At 41.5% G+C, this 18,097-nt stretch overlaps 1 protein-coding gene across 1 annotated transcript in view; it reads right to left on the bottom strand.

Annotated features, from left to right (window-relative positions):
• LOC146660781 (replication protein A 70 kDa DNA-binding subunit-like) overlaps nt 1-18,097 on the bottom strand; it is a 47,766-nt gene that overhangs the window by 25,720 nt on the left and 3,949 nt on the right. The window contains exons 7-9 of the mRNA XM_085420813.1: nt 11,804-12,011; nt 7,970-8,072; nt 7,776-7,844 (exon numbers count right to left, since the gene is read on the bottom strand). Coding sequence (XP_085276939.1) covers nt 7,776-7,844; nt 7,970-8,072; nt 11,804-12,011 — 380 coding nt within the window. The remainder of the gene's footprint in view (nt 1-7,775; nt 7,845-7,969; nt 8,073-11,803; nt 12,012-18,097) is intronic.

Raw genomic sequence — 18,097 nt, 5'->3', positions numbered from 1 at the left:
GTAAACTAGAAATCCAAGAATGTGTCACGGTTCGGGGTCATGTTGACCCAGCTTTCTGTTTCTCATGTTTTGGTGTTTTTCTAAATTATGATTTATGATTTGATTAATCAGTGATACTGTTTTGATTATGATTATTATTTAGTAGGTGTCATGGTCCTGGGCCAGGTTGGCCCAGTATTCTTAGTTTTCTTGTATGTTTGTATTTTGTTCCCTATTTAGGCCATGTTTCCTGAGTTGCCCTGTTGTGTTGTTCCCTAAGTGTTTTCCCTTCGTGGCTTTTACCCCCTGTGTGCCCCTCTGTGTATCTGTGAGCCCTCGTCTCTCCTTATGTTTTATTCCATGTTTCCCCTGCCCGTTATGTCTAAGTTCTCCCCGTGCTCTCTCTCCCCCCTGTGTGCCCTCTGTGTATCTGTGAGCCCTCGTCTCCCTTTGTGGTTGTTCCATGTTTCCCCTGCCCGTTATGTCTGTGTTTTCCCCGTGCTCTCTCTCCTCCTGTCTGAACCTCTGTACTTCCTGTTTGACTCTGCCCGTCTCCCGTCAGTGTTCACCCCGCCCTGTCTCGTTATGGTTATCTGTGTCAGCTGTGTTACCCGTGTGTTCCCACTTTCCTCGTTAACCCTCTGTGTATTTCTGTCTGCGTCTCCCTCTGTTCAGCATCGCGTTCTCCCTCATGCTGCGTGGATTTCCCTGTGTTCCTTGGTGAGCTTTATGTTAGTTTTTCCCTAGTCTAGTTTTGTATCGCCTATCATCTTCTGTTAAGCAATAAAGCTGCCTTTTGAGTTCATCCCTTGAGTCCGTGAGTTTTTGCGACTGGGTCCTCATCCTGCCTGCCACGCAGCGAGCCATGACAGTAGGTTTTGGTCAGTGTCAAGTCTGTCTCTCTCTGTCTAGTCTGTGTCTTAGTAAAGTGTGTTTTGCTTCCTGTTTTACTTTAAAGGTTCTTGTTCCTGTCTGATGTCAGTGTTCCAGATTTGCTCTCCCTGTCTCGTTAGGCCTTATTCCTCCCAGCTGTGTTCCCCTTCTGTCTCTAATTCCTTGATGACTCCCTCAGTGTATTTAAGCCCAGTGTGTCTTTGTGTCAGTGTCGCGTCGTTAACGGCTTCTACTCTCATGTTAACTGTGTGTTCGCCTGCCTGCCTAGTTCGGTTTTTGTATTCCCAGTTTAGTGAGGTTCCTGTTCTGTTGCTATCAGCAATAAAGCTGATTTTTTTTTTTTTTTTTGAGTTTATGTCTGCCTTCGAGTCCTGCATTTTGGGTCCTTTCTCTCCGTATTTTTCATCATTTTGATGGTCACTGTAGTGGCTATATTCATTTCTTAAAGTTCTCTCTTTCTCTTATATTTAATATAAACACACTACGGACGGAGAAGCGCCTGTTTTTATGGGTTGTGGTTAGCAAAAACGACGGTAACAGCATGCGTGTCCGCTTGTTTATGTTCCACATAAACCTTTCACAATAAAGCTCAAGATCCTGTTGAGACTTTTCAAAATAAACTGAATCACGTGAAAGAGCAAATTATTTGCGGATGAGAAGTAAAAAAGATCCACCATGTGCTAAAAAATCAACCTTAGACTCAAACGTTAGAACAGGCTTTTCCCTGCAGCACGCCGTGTAATAAATACTCACAAAGAAAACGGCGGCCGTTACAACTTATGTCTAAAAATGTATAGTTTCATGCATCAGTTAAAACACTCGACTCCAACTACATGACCTGCAGCTGGAAAAACTTCCCACAAGTCGAGCTGCCCGAGATTCACAGAATTTACAGAAAATGTTACATTTTTGTGATTTATCATTATCAGGACGATAGAGGTTTTATATCGGGATATGAGATTTTGCTCATATCGCACAGCCCTACCTACTACCACCAAAAATCATGTTGTTTATAGTGCCTCGGGATTGAATAAGATAGAGAATGGATTGGTATATCCTTACCCATCCATTCTGGATTGCATGTGAGTGTTTAAAAATGTGTCTGTAGGTGCATATTTAAAAGTGCTTGGGTGCTAGGTAAGTGTAATCTACAGTCATTCCCCATGAACTAAACTAGGAGACATTAGAAGATGAACTAACATTAAATCTTGACAGTGTATTTTAACTACTTACATTAGTTAACCAAAGAAACAAACAGCTAGGCATCACAGTGTTACATTAGTTGCCTCACATTAAGGTTTTAGGTTTGAATCTATCCAAAGAGCTGTAGTTCACTGAAAGTAGCTTTTGGTGTGATGGTAAAAGGTTATCTCTGTGTTAGCATGTTACAAAATAAATGATTAAGAAAATTGACGACAGGGTGTGTGAGCATGAGAGCTGAGCAAAGGGTAAAGAAGTCTTCATGCATTGAACACATGGAATTCATTGAATCAAAAATTAAGAATAAATCAAGAATAAATTGGCACCGGATGACTGTTAAATGTCTGAACCTAGTCGTAAGCATGCTATCAAAGAGGTAAAAGGGTAATCCCTTTGCTTGCACAGCACAGTGCAATTTTTATTGGCCCACTGGAGCTTCACTGTCAATGTCTCATTGCAATTATTTTGTTTAACATTTGACAAAAAAAGGCCTGAAGAACATTCCAACTTCCCCTTTAGTGTGTTTGTTGGGCAGCTTAGATAATGTCACTACAGATAAGAATATCGCCCATATGGTTTTCACTGCCCTATGCATAGCAAAGAAAACAGTCCTCATGAACTGGAAAAATAAAAATAATCTTAATTCTAACCAATATAGGAATTATCTATTAGATTACATTAGTCTCGATACAGCCTCTGCCACCACATCAGATCAATTGCTCTGGGCTCCTTTGATTAGCTCCATCACCTAGTGGGGGTGGGGGGTCATAGTTTGGTCCCACCTTCGCTGTTGTGATTGGTGTGTGGGTAGGGACAGGCTTAGGGCATCGGGGGGGTTCCCCAGGAGCATCTTCCTTGGGGGGCTCAACCCGGGGTAGCGGTCATGGCCTATTAGGGGCTCTGTTGGCTCTAAGGTATCGGTTTCCTCGTGGCTGCGGGCAGCGGGGCTAGGGGAGGGTCTGTGCTGACAGACGTGGGTTACTGACCTGGTAGCCTGGCTGCCCCTGGGTGGGTCCGGGACGGGCGTGAGGTTCTGGGGGCGCTCAGTCTCTGGGTTGGGGCCCTGGCCGGGCCTCGGGGGCTTGGGTCCTGGTTGGTATGTTGCTGGGGTTGTGGGCGGGTGGGTGTATGGGGGCCCGGCCCTGGCGCAGGGTGCCGCCAGTGAACAGAGCCACCTGGGGGGCTCTTCAACTGGTGGGGGAGGTTGTTACACCTTGCAGGAGCTCTCCTCTCTTCAGGAACTCACTCTGCAGGAGGGGGAGATACAGGAGAGGTGGAGGAAGATCTCAGCCTGGGCGTCTATTGTCTTGTGTAGTCTGGAAGATGAGTCGATGACGGGGTGGGTGCAGTTTTCTGCACGTGGTGGGGTTGGGTGGGCTGTCCCGGACTCTGTGGGGCCGGGCGTCGCTGCTGTTCTGGGCACCGGTCCGGATGGGCCTGGGCCCCCTTTCCCTGGAGGGTTGCGGAGTATGGGGGTGCCCACTGGGGTCAGCGGGGGAGCTGCCCCTCCCTTCCTTCCCTCCCCATCTCCAGCTGCCTCCCTCTTCCCGCCACAATCACCCACACATGCAGGGCCTTAGGGTATCACCAGGGTGCAGGGGAGGCTACCCCCCCCTCTGTCCCCTTCTGGCTTCTTGTGCCTCAGTTTTATCTCACAACTTAGACATTCACATTACTCACACTCTCATCACACATACATATAGGATCTTGGGGGTGGGCATGCTACACAGACTCCAAAAGACCATCAGGGTGTACACCTCACCCCTGGCGTCGTTGCCCACCTCTAAATTTTAAATACACGTAGACATCGAGGGCTATCAGGAGGGGCTATGCGCTTACCTGCTGCTCTGTGGCAGGTAGCTCCATGCCCTCCTGGGTTTTAACCCTTTAAGACCTACCATAGAACCAAGTCCACCAGAGCTTATATTATATTTTTACATGTTATAGAGCCATTTTTGGGAGCATTTCAAGTTGCTATACATCAATACAACGATTACAGCCTAAATTTTAATAACATGCATGCATTAAGTGCATAGTAATTACATAAATTGCAAAAAAGTGCAATAAACTACAAAAAAAATTTAAAATTGTTTTTGTTTTTTTAACATATATTTCTAGTTAGAGAAATTTAAGAGGCTTATCCCTCAAAACTGTAAATACAAAAAAAGTTGCACAAACTAGTTTCCCACCACAGGAAATTTATTTTGAGTGTCTTCATAGTTTTATTTGTGAAATACACCAATTTCTATACACTGCAGGAAAAACGAAAATAAATATTATAGTGCAAATTTGCAAAAAAGCAGCATATGCATCAAAATAAACTATTTCCAGCAGTGCAATATGAGTCCTAAGCATCCCAGAAACGACACAGAAAGTCATAAAGTCAAACATAACTTTTAAAAACACCAGTATAGGCTCATGAGGCCCTGGTGGTAAAAAAAAAACTACATTTCCGTGAAAATGACGTCACTTCCGGTTTTGGGCAGGTCATGGCGGACATGCGATAGTTCAAGCTGATGGAGTAGGAAGTGTTATGAACAGCTGATCGGATCGGCAAAGCAAGTTTCTGGAATATTATGTTTTTGTTGCTGCAAGCGCTTTTTATGCAGTTTTTGCAAAGCTATATGTGGAAGGAAACCGTGACCTAGGACAAGCTGATGGCATAAGATGTAAGTACAACTCCTCCGGTTTCATATGCAAAAAAAATTATTGTGCTAGCTCACGTGGTTGCAGTGCTACTGGGATTTAAAAATAGTTACGCAAAACGGAGCGTGCCCGCTCTGACCGGTTTTAAAGGGTTAAATGCACCTTAGAACACACATGCATCAACACTACATATGAGCGGGCGGAGGCAGGTTTTGGAGTCTTCTCACACCCCCGTTCTCTGCGACCTGCTGGAGCAGGGGGCCAGGAGGAGGAGTTGGCCGTCCGACTGGGGTCTGGAATGTGGGACCTCCCTGCTGCTGCGGAGTTGGGGCAGTCTGCTTCTCCCCACCGCAGGGAAAAGGGTAACACCACCTGGGTCTGGGTGCAATTCCCCCCTGCAGGGGCAAGGGTACCTAGACCCGGTTCTTAGAGTACGCTTGGGGAGTGTGATCGTGTGTACAGTGTCTCTTTATGTCTGTCTCCACGTTGGTTGAGTGTTGAGTAAGTGCATATGAGAGCATGAGGGTGGGAATGGATGTTTGTATCTGTGTGTGCCTGTATGCCTGTGTCTATGTGTCAGGTTGGGTATCTGACGCCACCTTTCTGGGGACATCTCAGGACCTCTAAGATATGGAGGCCTATCTCCCCCCACCACCACTTCCCCTGCCAGTGGCAGAAGCCCTCAGACATCGGTGCGTTGGTGGTTCTTTGTGTCCGGGGATGGGCGCCCAGGTACACACCGGCTCACTCCTTGGTGGCTGCTTATCGGGGACTGGAGCCTGGGGCTCGCTCGGGCCACTTCGGAGGTGGGGTGAGGTGCTAGCGCAATTTTTTTTTGCATATGAAACCGAGCCCCCGGCCGAGTTTCCTTGGTCTCTTGTGTTCTGGGGGCCTCTGGATGTCTGGAGTCTTGATCTCCTCCATACCTGCTTCATGCCCTGGAGGACGGGGCTGTGGCTCCCCACACCCTCTAGCAGATCATTACATGAAGGAACCTTTTAAAAACAAGCGCGTCCATGCTCACAGGTGTACACACGGGTGCTCACACACACAAACTACACCCTTTTTGGCTCCTACCTCAAAGCACACTGTGCGCTGTCGATATTACGTGCTGCACAATAATGTTTAATATTTAGTATTTACTGTTATATTCCCATATATCATCGTGATGTTGTTTATTGTATTGATCTCGTTTTCTTCTGCTTGTGTTCTTTTTTTCTTTTTCAACAGGTGATCCAGGTGATTGATATATGTATTTTTTTTGTCTGCTTATTTAGTTGGTTTTTGTTTTTTGTTTTTTTTTTTTTTGTTTTTTTGCCCTTTATCCCCGTCCCTCTTCTCCGCTGTTTTTTTTCCCCCTCTTCCTTTCTCCCTTTTCTTTTCCTCATTCAAGTCTGTCCTGTATCTAGCAGGTGAAAATAAAAAAATAAATAAAATAAACAATAAAAGGTGAATCAAATAGACCATTATGGCAAGGCTGGGATGGTCAATTTGGTAAAGTAAATCCGTTGGGCATCTTTCTTTGCCTTTAGACAATAATTCTGATGGCAAAAGAACCAAACGGGACAGGCAAAAAAAAAAAAAGGAAAAAAAAAAAAGGCCTGAAGAAGTTTTTTTTACGTATAGTGAAGTACAGAGCTTATAAATCAAGACTAAAACCTCAGAAATGTATTGGCTGAAATTGTGTAGTAATAGAAATAATAGCCAAACTGGAAATGTTTAAAATTCGTAAAATTGAAGTGGCTAATGGGATTTCTCAGATTAATGGCTGCATAGAGACAAACATGAAAATTTTGGCATTTGTATCCACTTTTGAAAGATTGTTTTACTTATCTGCAGCACTATTACATGAATCTGTCTCACTGATCGTGTTTTTATGAATGTAGCCACTTGAAAGCAAGATGCAATGATTTAATAAAATTCTTATAAATAATTATTCCTTACTATCATTTGGAATTTTTATAACCATACTTAAATTTGATCAAATATCTTGTTTGATTTGCAGCCCTGCAGTAAGCCCAAGGATCAGTGTCTGTGTCAGTTATGTGAGTGCAGCTGGAGCTTGTAGGCGTAGCATTTCTTTCTAATATGGATACTCTCTGACACGGGGTTTGAACCAGGGCCCTCTGGTCAAAAGATGATCCTATTACCACATGATATTTCCAAGATTCTTTAAGACCATCTGGTTTGGCAGAGACACACATAAGCATCAGTGCTCGACTTTCTAGTATTCAATCATACATGCCCATTTGCACATTGAGGGGGGTTACTGGTCATTTTAATCATGCTCACCCTCTAAACTTGAAGCGAAAAGAGACATTGCTTGTAGTGCAATGAAACTCAGTGTGACGAAAGCCTCTTTTATACTTAAATTACCACAGGATTTATCCACTAGACTGAATCTTTAAATAAAGGGTAAACCTTTGGGTATGTATTCAAGTAACTGTAGCCAAGTCAGTTTTTCAGAAGCATGGATGAATAAGACAAAAGACTACACAAATCGTAAGCAACATAGGAGCAAATAGATAAAGAAACATCTAGCAATTCATCCCGTAAAAATATTAAAAGATTATTCATCTGCAGGTAAATGTACACAAATATTTAGCAGCCCATAAGATTTTCTTGAAATATGTCAGCTTCATGGGTATCTTTCATATATTTACAGTGCTCAATATGTCTCAACCACACAGGTATCTATTTTAGCAAAAATGACTTAAGGAGTCTCCTCTATAAAATCGAAAAGTCCTCCAGACATGAGAAGATTTTACAGAAGGATTTTATTAGGCAGTATTTCACCGATGTTGTTTGAGGACCTGTGTGTGCATACAAAATAAATACCTGAGACTTAAGCCGCAAGCAGTGTGTAAATCTTTCTTTTGTCAAAATGAGTATTCAGTCAGATTTATTGGCGCGAATGCAAGCGCAAACCTTTCTTTACACTCTTGAGTCATAAAACTCAGTGTAAACACATGTAAAACGTATAATTTTTTGCCTGAAATTTCCAAGGAAGCACTTATCGCTTCAAGTGTGAATACAGATGACTGGGATCTGCTCACCTTGCCTTGCTCCACTAGAGAGAAAAACTTGTCCACTTCCTTGTTGAAAGCAGTGATCCTGATTTCACCCTGTTGACAAGCACGTTTCCATTTAACACCATTTCATTGCACATAGAAGGCAAAAATCAGCCATGTGTGACCATATTAAGATGCAACAGTCAGATTTAATAAGACCTCTCTACTCCTCTACTTACACTCTCATCCACTATTTCAAAGGAGAAGAGCTTGCCCTCTCCTCTGGAGTTACTCCACGTGCGAATGCTTGACTTGTTGGTGACTCTGGCTCTGATAGTCCACCTATGGAAAAAAAAAAAAAATAAAAATGAATCTGTATTAATCAGTGACTGATAAATCACTAATCATTCAAGACCTCCTAGAGCAATTTTGTTCTGTGACTATAAAACAAATAACACTATTGTATATTATAAAAAGACTGATTGCTAGATAATTTTGTCTTTGGCAGTGATTGTATTAAAGCCCATTCGACCATCCATCCAATTCTGAGTCATTGGGGGGCTGGAGCCTGTCATAGCTCACGTAGTGCGAGCGGCAGGGTACACCCTGGACAGGATGCCAGTCGTATGTCAAAAATATATCCTCTTAACACAAGATCAAAGTTATTTTAGATGACAAACCATAAAAAACTGACTTGTTGAGAACTCACTGGCCTTGGCACACTAACTACTTACCAAAGTATTGTCAATTGTTTGGTCAATATGCTCTCATCTGGCCCGATAATTGGTCACTAAATCACCGGTGCTACTTTCATAAGGCAAAAAAGCATCTATACCATACAGAGCTGATCCATTTAAGTTAAGCTACTGTAACTAGCCTGCATGATGTTCCACCAACTTTAATCTTTGATGCTTCACTGGCTCCAGTGTCTGCTGGTAGAAGTAGGTTCACCTAGACCAAGCTCGATGTGAAACTTCCTTTTTTGTATGAATGGAAAAATTGCTCAGTCTGCTGGTATGATTTCACTTTAAAAAAAAAAAAGCACTCTTGTTTTAAGCACACAAACCTCCACCAAGGTAGCTCACTTTCTGGACAGTATTTACTTTTAAGGGAAGAGTGTCGTAAGTTGCTCCTAATGCACTCATTAGACTGTGAATGTTAGATAGAAAGCACTTGTATAAAAAGTGCTTGTATGAATGAATGAGACGTTATAAGTGGAGAATTTTTGTCAAATAAAAGTCCTTGGTTCATTAAAGCCCTGTACCTTGTAAATGCACAAATCCCTTCCACCGTGTTCCATCATCAGATATTCATTATGCAAATACAAACAGGACATTTAATATAAATACTTTGTTAAAAATAACAAATTACTGCAAATAAGTTGCCTTTAACAGCACAGCTGTGTGAAACTTAACTAAAGGAATAAGTCTAAAGGTCAAACAGTAAATAATACTGCAGACTAGGGCTGTGCGATATGACCAAAATCTCATATCCCGATATAAAACCTTTATCGCCCGATAACGATATAAATCACAAAAGAATTAATATTTTCTGTAAATTCTGTGAATCTCGGGTAGGTGAAGTGTTTCCAGCTGGGCGTCGTGTACCTGGAGTCGAGTGTTTTAACCGATGCATGAAACTACACATTTTTAGACATAGGTTGTAACGCCCGCCGTTTTCTTTGAGTATTTATTACACGGCGTGCTGCGGGGGAAAGCCTGTTCTAACGTTTGAGTCTAAGGTTGATTTTTTTTTTAGCACCTGACGACTCTTTTTTTGCTTCTCATCCGTCAATACTCTGCATACTTTTTCACGTGATTCAGTTTATTTTGAAAAGTCTCAACAGGATCTTGAGCTTTATTGTGAAAGGTTTATGTGGAAAATAAACAAGTGGACATGCAATGGTTTTTACCATCGTTGTTGCTAACGACAACCCATAAAAACAGGCGCTTCTCCGTCCGTAGTGTGTTTATATTAAATATAAGAGAAAGAGAGAACTTTAAGAATATAGCCACTACAGTGACCATCAAAACGATGAAAAAAATATTGCCATAAACAGTGTATTTTGCGACACCACGAAACAAATGATAGCGTAAAATGAAACGACAGACGTTTTTATATCGTCATCCGATATATATCGTTATATCGAACAGCCCTACAGCAGACACTTTAAAAAGCCTCCTTTTTTGTTAATGAGCATTCCAGCTCGGCACACATCAGTCACCAATGTGTAACACAACTGCACAAAAAGAACAATTTCCTAGGAAATTGAATGAGTGTCTCACAGTCTTTTTAAAGTTCAGTGAAAGGGAAAAATAAAGCATATCACAACTTTCTTTTCAAAGAGTGAACTGGTTGTTGTACATCTGCCAAGTCCTGGATGTGCTTCTTGTTCTGTTTTTAACAACAGCCAGCCATGCTCTGCGCTTTATGAAGCAGGATTCTTTTTGACTGCATTGATAATTTTGCAGTGGAGGATATTCTTACTATAACTTTGCCTGCAATTAAATCCCCTATCATAAGAGCAGCTGCTGGCCTCGAGTGAACCCTATTTCCTGCTCAGTATGGATAAGACTGCTACACCAAGGTTTATGACAGTCAAAAGCCAATTATAGTCTGCTCTAGATGCTTTTACTTAACAATACCAGAATGGGATGGGGAAAGCCATGCGAACAGCCATAAAAGACCTTGCACACATAGAAAGCATCACTATATAATCAACTGCATGTAACACTGTGTCACACAACGACAACAAACCTCCACTTTTAATCTCACCCAAATGTTCATAGAAGGACTACAGCTGCTGAAGTCATCTGTTTTACTCACTCTAGGTACTCCCCAACTTCAAAGTAGGAACAGTCATCAGTTTATTACAACACCTAGAGGCACAGTTATCTTTACAGCCTACAATTTCAAACAGTGCTACGTTATCAGTGCCCAAACACAGAGAGAGTTGACAGGGTGCCTTCACTACAACTAGAGCTTGTTATTCTGTGCTCTTGTCTTTTTGTAGCTAACTTTAAGGTCAGAGACAGAGACTTATGCCTAATGAAACGATAAGAAACATGAGGGTGGGGGGGAGGGTGCAGTAAAAGCGAACCCTGGAGGTGAAACTGTAAGAGGGAAGGAAAAGGGAAAAAACGTGGTTAGCCAAATCCCCACCGGGCCAAATAACAAAATCAAAACCTCAGCAGCAGACCATAAAGACCCAGCAGTACCTGCTGCAAAAGTGTCCGTTTCCAAGGCAATATCGATCATTTCATTTCATTTCCATGCAAATGGGTTGTATAACATATGCACACTCAAGTTCACACAGCCACACACATTGTGAGCGAAAAAAAATGAATGCTCATACATGCATGCGTCAACACATGCCCCAAAGTGCTACCAAGAAATGGTAGCAAGCGGGGAAGCAGAGTCACAGCGTGAGAGAAAGTAGTTTAGCTGATGAGCAGAAAAGCAACAAAATCAAAGTGAAATCATAAACATATACAGCTTAAAGTTTGTTTGGATATTAGGAAGAAATATGGGCAAGTCAGATTCAACTTCACAACTTTACAATGATCTGCTACAGAACTTAACTCACACACAGTACATGCATGTGAAGGGTGTCTAATGTAAGGTACAAGTGGCCACTAAAAGGTCCAATCCTGCCCACAGCAAAATGTCCAAATTGTTCATTTTTTTTTACCCAGATGTTTGATTTATCTGTTTTATATTCTTCTGAGATACAACAACACTATCTACCGCCCACCATAATACACCAAAGTAAGGTGGTTAAGCTACAGAGACATGTCAGCACGTTCCAACAGTTCTGTTTCTTTGTAATGACATACGACTGAATGTGGAAATAAATACAAAACTGGACAGTTAAAATTGAATGCCTCACAATCTAAGGGTTCATCTTCACACTAAAATAATTAGAAAGCATTTGGTTTTCTTTATTTTTTTATAGTCACTGTCTCCTAGGTCTGACCAACTTAAAATACATTTGAGCTGCATGCTAAAACGAGTCTTAGACCCCTGATGTATATAAAAGTGAGCAAATTTAGACCGAGATCACTTGCACTTACTTGCTTTGGTAGGGGTTGAGGCTTGCAATAGGATTCACTTTTGCTGAAGAACCTGGAGAAGCGCTGTTGGCCTTCATGGGCGAAGCTTTCATGGGTGAAACCTTCATAGTTAAGCCCTTACTGGGTGATGCTTTAATAGCTGAGGCCTTCATGGGAGAAGCTTTCATGGGTGTTTTTCCCGTAAAACTTCCTCCTCTGCCTCTGGGAGCTGAAACACAAAGAAGATACTTAAAAGAGTGTTGCACATTAACAACATGGTAATTTAATATTGCTGAAAGAGATCATCAACAATCTTGGAAATGGATTCACCACAAAAGCCATTTTCAAACTGAAATGGCAAACACTGGCTGGTTCAAACTTCTGAAACGAGAAGACTTGCTGATTTTCTCAGTGTTATTTTACTGTTGATTTATAGGTTTAAAACTTGGACTATTAACGTATGTAGCACGATCCCACATCCCACATCCGGTGAGACTACCAAACATTAGTTTCCATTCTATTTAATACCTGCATAAGCTATGTCTCTTATGTTGCAAAAGTAGCTTGTTAATAGTTTTTCATTAACTCTATCAAAGCTCCAACCACTGTGAGGTATTTATTAGCCCAACTACAGTGGTAGAGCACCTGCCAGTTTGCTATTAGGCAATACAATCTGAAACACGCTGCCAAAAATTTCAGCTAGGATTAAACATTAGTGGTAGTATTATCATCTGATCTGTGAGCAGCTGCCAAAATAATAAAACGCCTGAAAAAGTTAAATTCTCCCATCAGAGATGCATGCTCAGAGTTACTTAATTCCCTGTTAACATCGGTTTGTGCCAATTAATAAAAATGTTTTTCTTCTTCGGGTAAGGCTGCCAATCAATTATTAATTTCATAATTACTATATCTGTACGTGCCTTTCAGTCATAGGAGAAAGAATAATTTGAATTAGTTATCAGACTATCGGTCTCATGGCCAAGAAAGCAAACATACTTGCCTTAATTATGTTCATGCGCCATGATTATTTTTTAACTTAGACTGAGTCAAAGACAGAGCAGTTATTCTAGATCAGTAGGAGAGAATATGGGAGGTTAATAATCAATGATTGCATATTTCTCGTCCTGTGTCTACTTCAACCACTAAATGCTAAAATTGTCAGAAAATATCAATATGAATGCTAATGTGTAATTACTCAAGCTGAGAGTGATTCAATAGCATAATATGGAATTTATGGAATTTAATTTTGCAGCGTTGATCTTATTTCTGTCTTTGTTATGTGCATACTCAACTCAGGACTAATTTAACTACCTCACATAGAAATAAATCAACACAACTGTATTTTTTTAAGTTAAGACGAAGTTTTCTTTGTATAAAATTAAAAAAAAAAAAAAAAAAAAACTCCACAAGTTTTGTGTTCTTCTTTGCAAGATACAACAGTTTGGACCAACCCACAGACTCATAAGGTGCTATCTCACCTCCCACAATGAAGTAGCATCAGCCCCATCAGTATGATTCAACCCAAACACTTATCTGCTGACACAATATTTTTTATGCAATTGCTTCTTTTGGCAGGAATAACATGCCATATTGAGCAGCAGTATTTTTTGGAAAGGAGGGTGTGCGGGGATTTTCAGGGATAAAGCGAATCAGGTCCACCGAGACCACTCCCTCTGATTTAAGCTCCGGTTGTAAAGCACAACAAATATGCACCTCGATGATACCCTCCTTTCTGTGTGTGTGTGCACCTCATGATCAAATTCCTTGGGGAAATTCACAGATTGAACAGCTATTTTCAGCCGAGGGGTAATTAACATCAATATTCATACACACGCTATCTGGATGGAGAGTTAGGAAGAGAGAACTGGTGGCGAAAGAGAAGATGAGGAGATGACAGGTGGTGGGAATCGGGAATGGACTGAAAAACAGCAAAGAGGGGGCAGAGCTTTATCAAGGATGCTCGTTTTCTGTGGCTTAGATCAATGCAGGCTTCTAATATGTATGCCAATACCATATTCGACAGCTCCTGTTGTTAAAGAGCGGACTGTGATGAGTATACACTAAGAGGGGAATATACAGTATGGATGAAAAGGAAATAATAATAACAAAAAAAGAGAACGTGAATGAGAAAGAATGAAAACGTGTGTGTGTGTGTGTGTGTGTGTGTGTGTGTGTGTGTGTGTGTGTGTGTGTGTGTGTGTGTGTGTGTGTGTGTTCATCAGAGTGAGGGCAAAAGGGAAAGAGTTGTGTGGGGGAAAAAGAAACCTACAGAGAATGGTTAGTGATGAATTATGGATATTATTTTAACCGCACTTTAGTGAGTCCAGATATCTTTTTGGAATTTAAATATCATCTACGAAGCAGTTTGAGAAGACTATTTCAAGAGATAGCTGCTGATGAATATTTAAATGGGAACACAGAACTACCTGTGACAACTGTGTCGTGGCCTCTGACTTCACACCTACTGCTGTTTTTTTGGGGTTTTTTCTGTTCTGTTATGTTTAAGCGAGAGAGGACTGCGAACCTAAGAGGTGCTCTCAAACAACTAGACGCTCAAAACACTTAAAATAAATGCCACAAAATCTTCAACAGGAAAAGTCTATCTAACAGCATCCTCCTACTCCCAAGGTGTCAAAGGTCAGGAGTCTCTACAGAGCACAATGCCTACAGCAGCTTTCCATTCAGCCAATTACTGTACACTTCCTCCAGTTTCTCACTCCTCTGTCCTCTCTGTCCTCTGGTCTGTGATTTTAGAACTGATCTTAGGTTTGCATCATCAAATATGTTCCAGTTCTTAAATGGATAACATGTATGTGTTTGTATTTGGGCTCATTCAGGAGAAATGCATGTCGTATAAAGCTGCACAGTGAATTATTGTTTGGCCCAACCATTAATAAACTTCACTGCGACATCCTTTTCTATTGTTTTAGTAATGGGTTTTGTTTCATTATGCACTAATGCAGTGGTGTCAAACGTAAGGCCTGGAGGCCAGAATTGTTCCACCAAAGACTTCATTCTGGCCCACATGAAAGGTGTCCTCTATCAACTAAAGAAATTTCCGTATTTTTAGTGGGTCCACAGTAAAGACATTTTCTGAGAATTAAGAAAACCAGTCTAGGCATGGAGCTACTAGAACTTTTCCTGTAATTTTAACAATTTATCATGTCGTTTCACTGGTTAAGTGTTCAAAGTGTAGTGTATGTGGCTCATAATGTAAAGAGAGTCTGACATCCCTGCTCTAATGTATGAATATATCTACATATATATCTACATAAAGCACAGGAGCAGCAGTCGTAGAGTTTCAGTTAATACCTCTAAAATGTTTGTTTTAATATTTCTTAACCTTACGTCTACATGGGTGATAGCCATCTCATGAAAATGGTGTAAGAGTTAAAGAGGATGTGCTGTTTGGTAAATACATATCCTACATCTTTGTGTCTCTTCCCTGCATCTTAGGCTTCTCTGCCAATAGGATCCCTGCTGCACGGAGCTACAGTACAAGAAAGAGACATAATTGAAAGAAGTAATGAGCCAAGTTAGCCAAATGGAGGCACCCAGGGAGTCAGTATGTTGCTCAAAGACTGGGACGTCTGCACAGAGGTTTGAATCAAAACCCTCAAATACAACAACAGCCCCATGAGCCATTACATAACCCAAAGCTCAATGGAAATGCTTGATTTGTGGCATTTAGCAGTCTTGGAAACGCTCAAAAATGCATCGACTTAGTAAGAATGCAATTTAGAAAAATAATGAAACAATCAATCACTAAGTCGCATTCAAAAGGAGAAAAGGCTTGAGAATTTATGCACAAGACCCCTTCATCAACAGAACAATTAAATAGAGGAGCAGTTTTCATCTATCAGGTTGAATCTCTGAAGCAACACAGATCAAAGGATGTAATGAGGAAAGGAGTCTGATGAACTAGTTAATACGGAGCCTCGTCTTTACTGAGTCAAATTAGTTGACTTCTCTCTCAACCCCCCCCGCGCCGATTCTCCGTGTGCACCGCAACAACAGGATTCAGTCCACAACACAATATTCATGAAGCCATGAACTGGAGGAGCCACCGGCCCACACAAGCTCCCTCAGTCACAACACGAGCACACAGACACACACCTACACATGCACAAACACGCGCAATATACTAAGCACTCATTATCCACCCACATGCCTACATCCTCCACCGAGAAGGACTATCGGGTATGTTTCTGCCACATAACAAAATCAATGTCAATGCTAAGCGTAGTTGGTGGTGGTATAAAACAACTGAGTGAAACAAAGGCTAAGCTAATAAAAGCAGATCCAATAAAATGCAGACTACTTTAGGCATGATACATGGCAACAGCTACTGTGGCAGGAAAGTGAGTATCATTTGGGGCTCCTAAAATGTTACAAAACTCTGGTTGGTGGTAAAATAGAGGAAGAAGTGAGTTATGGACTCCCCCAGTGGCCAGTGGGCAACAAGATAGTTTGCCGCTCTGATGGCTGAGCTGTAAATATGATTTAAGTACCCAACGTGTTATGAAAAAAGGTACTTAGACTAAAGCGACTTCAGTCTACCATTCATTTAGCATTTCCTGTGGCTACCACAGTGTGCCTTATGATCCTGCTTTATCTAGTTCTTAACCCACCCCCAGACTACAGCCTTTGAACACTGAACTGCTATGAATATCAAAGGGATGGACATCAGGATGTACTGTTTGGTTAGCAATGTCTTTCCAAGTCTCTGTTCTCCACCAAATTATAGCTGCAGTTTGGGGTGAAAACAGTGAGAAGACTGCAAATCAACTGTCAGCAGCATTTGCTTAAAGGGTGCTTGGCTCCCTCTGTTGGCAAGATTAGGTTTTATTAAGAAATAATATTCTAATTGTCCCTGAAATAACTGGACCAAATATTGTATGTTTAAGCTAAAACAAAACCCTCCTTTGTTCTCTGTTAATATTATACACACATGATTAGGTGCTCTATACCACTACAATATATGAATTGTAGATGACAAAAATGATTTGTAGCTCATTAAAGACCTTGTGGTAAGTACGGCTAAATGAGGACTTGTTTTAAATCAATGAGGTAATTAAATACTGTAATCTGCAAAGCAAGTAATGATATCCATAATCCAAGAGCAGGAAAACCTCAGGCCTTGGCACACTTTGACACCACCTACATATATAATGTTAGAGACCAAGCATAATCCCTCTTATGGCAGTGGCCTCCTCCAGCCAGACAATGCACCCCACTGCTTGGTACTGACACCAGGAACACTGAAAAGGGCCTAAGGCATTAACCAATCATGTTGAGCAATTGCTGGATTCACCAGAACAAGCCCAAACCACAAAGGCCCCAAACCACAACCCAGTGGTGTCCTGCCAAACACCACATGATGCCACCAGAGCTTTTTACACAGCATGACGGGATCATACACTATATATAGCAGGCCGTCTTACAGTTTTTCTCAAATGTTAAAACACAAAAGCCAATCCTGTAACCCAAATGACCAGTAGTCTAAACACATTTACTAAATGTAGCCACCATATTCCAGTACCATAAACACATGTCACATGAAGACACAATTCACAAAACACAACCCTCTGTACTCATAAATCTAAACACATTTTTCCTTGCTAAAACACATGTTGCAAAACAACTCTGCTCATATCCTCAAATGAAAGCCCATGTGATGCAAAATGCTTGCCACAGTCACCAATCTTTGAACACAGGGAACACACCTGGCGTCATTCACTACACACAATGACTCAAAATTGAAGACACTTGTTGCTAATGCTGTACCCACATGTAAAAGCAAGTTCAGAGTGCACAGTATGCTGAAGGTTCCAAACAAACACAATGGATGAAGGCAGAGTCAGGGGAAGAGGAATTTGATGCAGAGGAGGGAGAAGAGCTGGCCCTGGAAGAAGAGGAGCAGGCCAATGAGGAAGAGGATTTCAAATGAGAGGAGGAAGAGGAGCGACCAACGAGGAAGAGGAGAAGGCCAACATGGGAGAGGAGAAGGTCCAGGAGGGAGAGCAAGACAACCTCGCACCATCATTACGGACGAGATGCGAGCAACAGCTCAGCGACATGATGCCGCACAGTGATTGTGGTGTGTGTGTGGTGTGAATAACGTAAATAAAAAAACTTCACACCCTGTTCATGTTTTCAAGATTACTGTTGTGTGCAATAGATTCTGTTTTTGCATTGAGTTGTGTTACAGTAGTGTACGTACATGCAGGATTTTCTATAGATTTATACTACTCATATGAAACTCACAAATCTAAATGCGTAATCCTCTGCAGAGATCTACGACGATCCGTTACT

This window comes from Rhamphochromis longiceps, linkage group LG10, assembly GCF_057381845.1.
Source record: "Rhamphochromis longiceps isolate RC_006_pf linkage group LG10, R_longiceps_female_GT1.1, whole genome shotgun sequence".
In the NCBI taxonomy this organism is placed as follows: domain Eukaryota; kingdom Metazoa; phylum Chordata; class Actinopteri; order Cichliformes; family Cichlidae; genus Rhamphochromis; species Rhamphochromis longiceps.
Note: the sequence above shows the minus strand (reverse complement) of the source record. Positions and strands in the feature narration are given on the sequence as shown.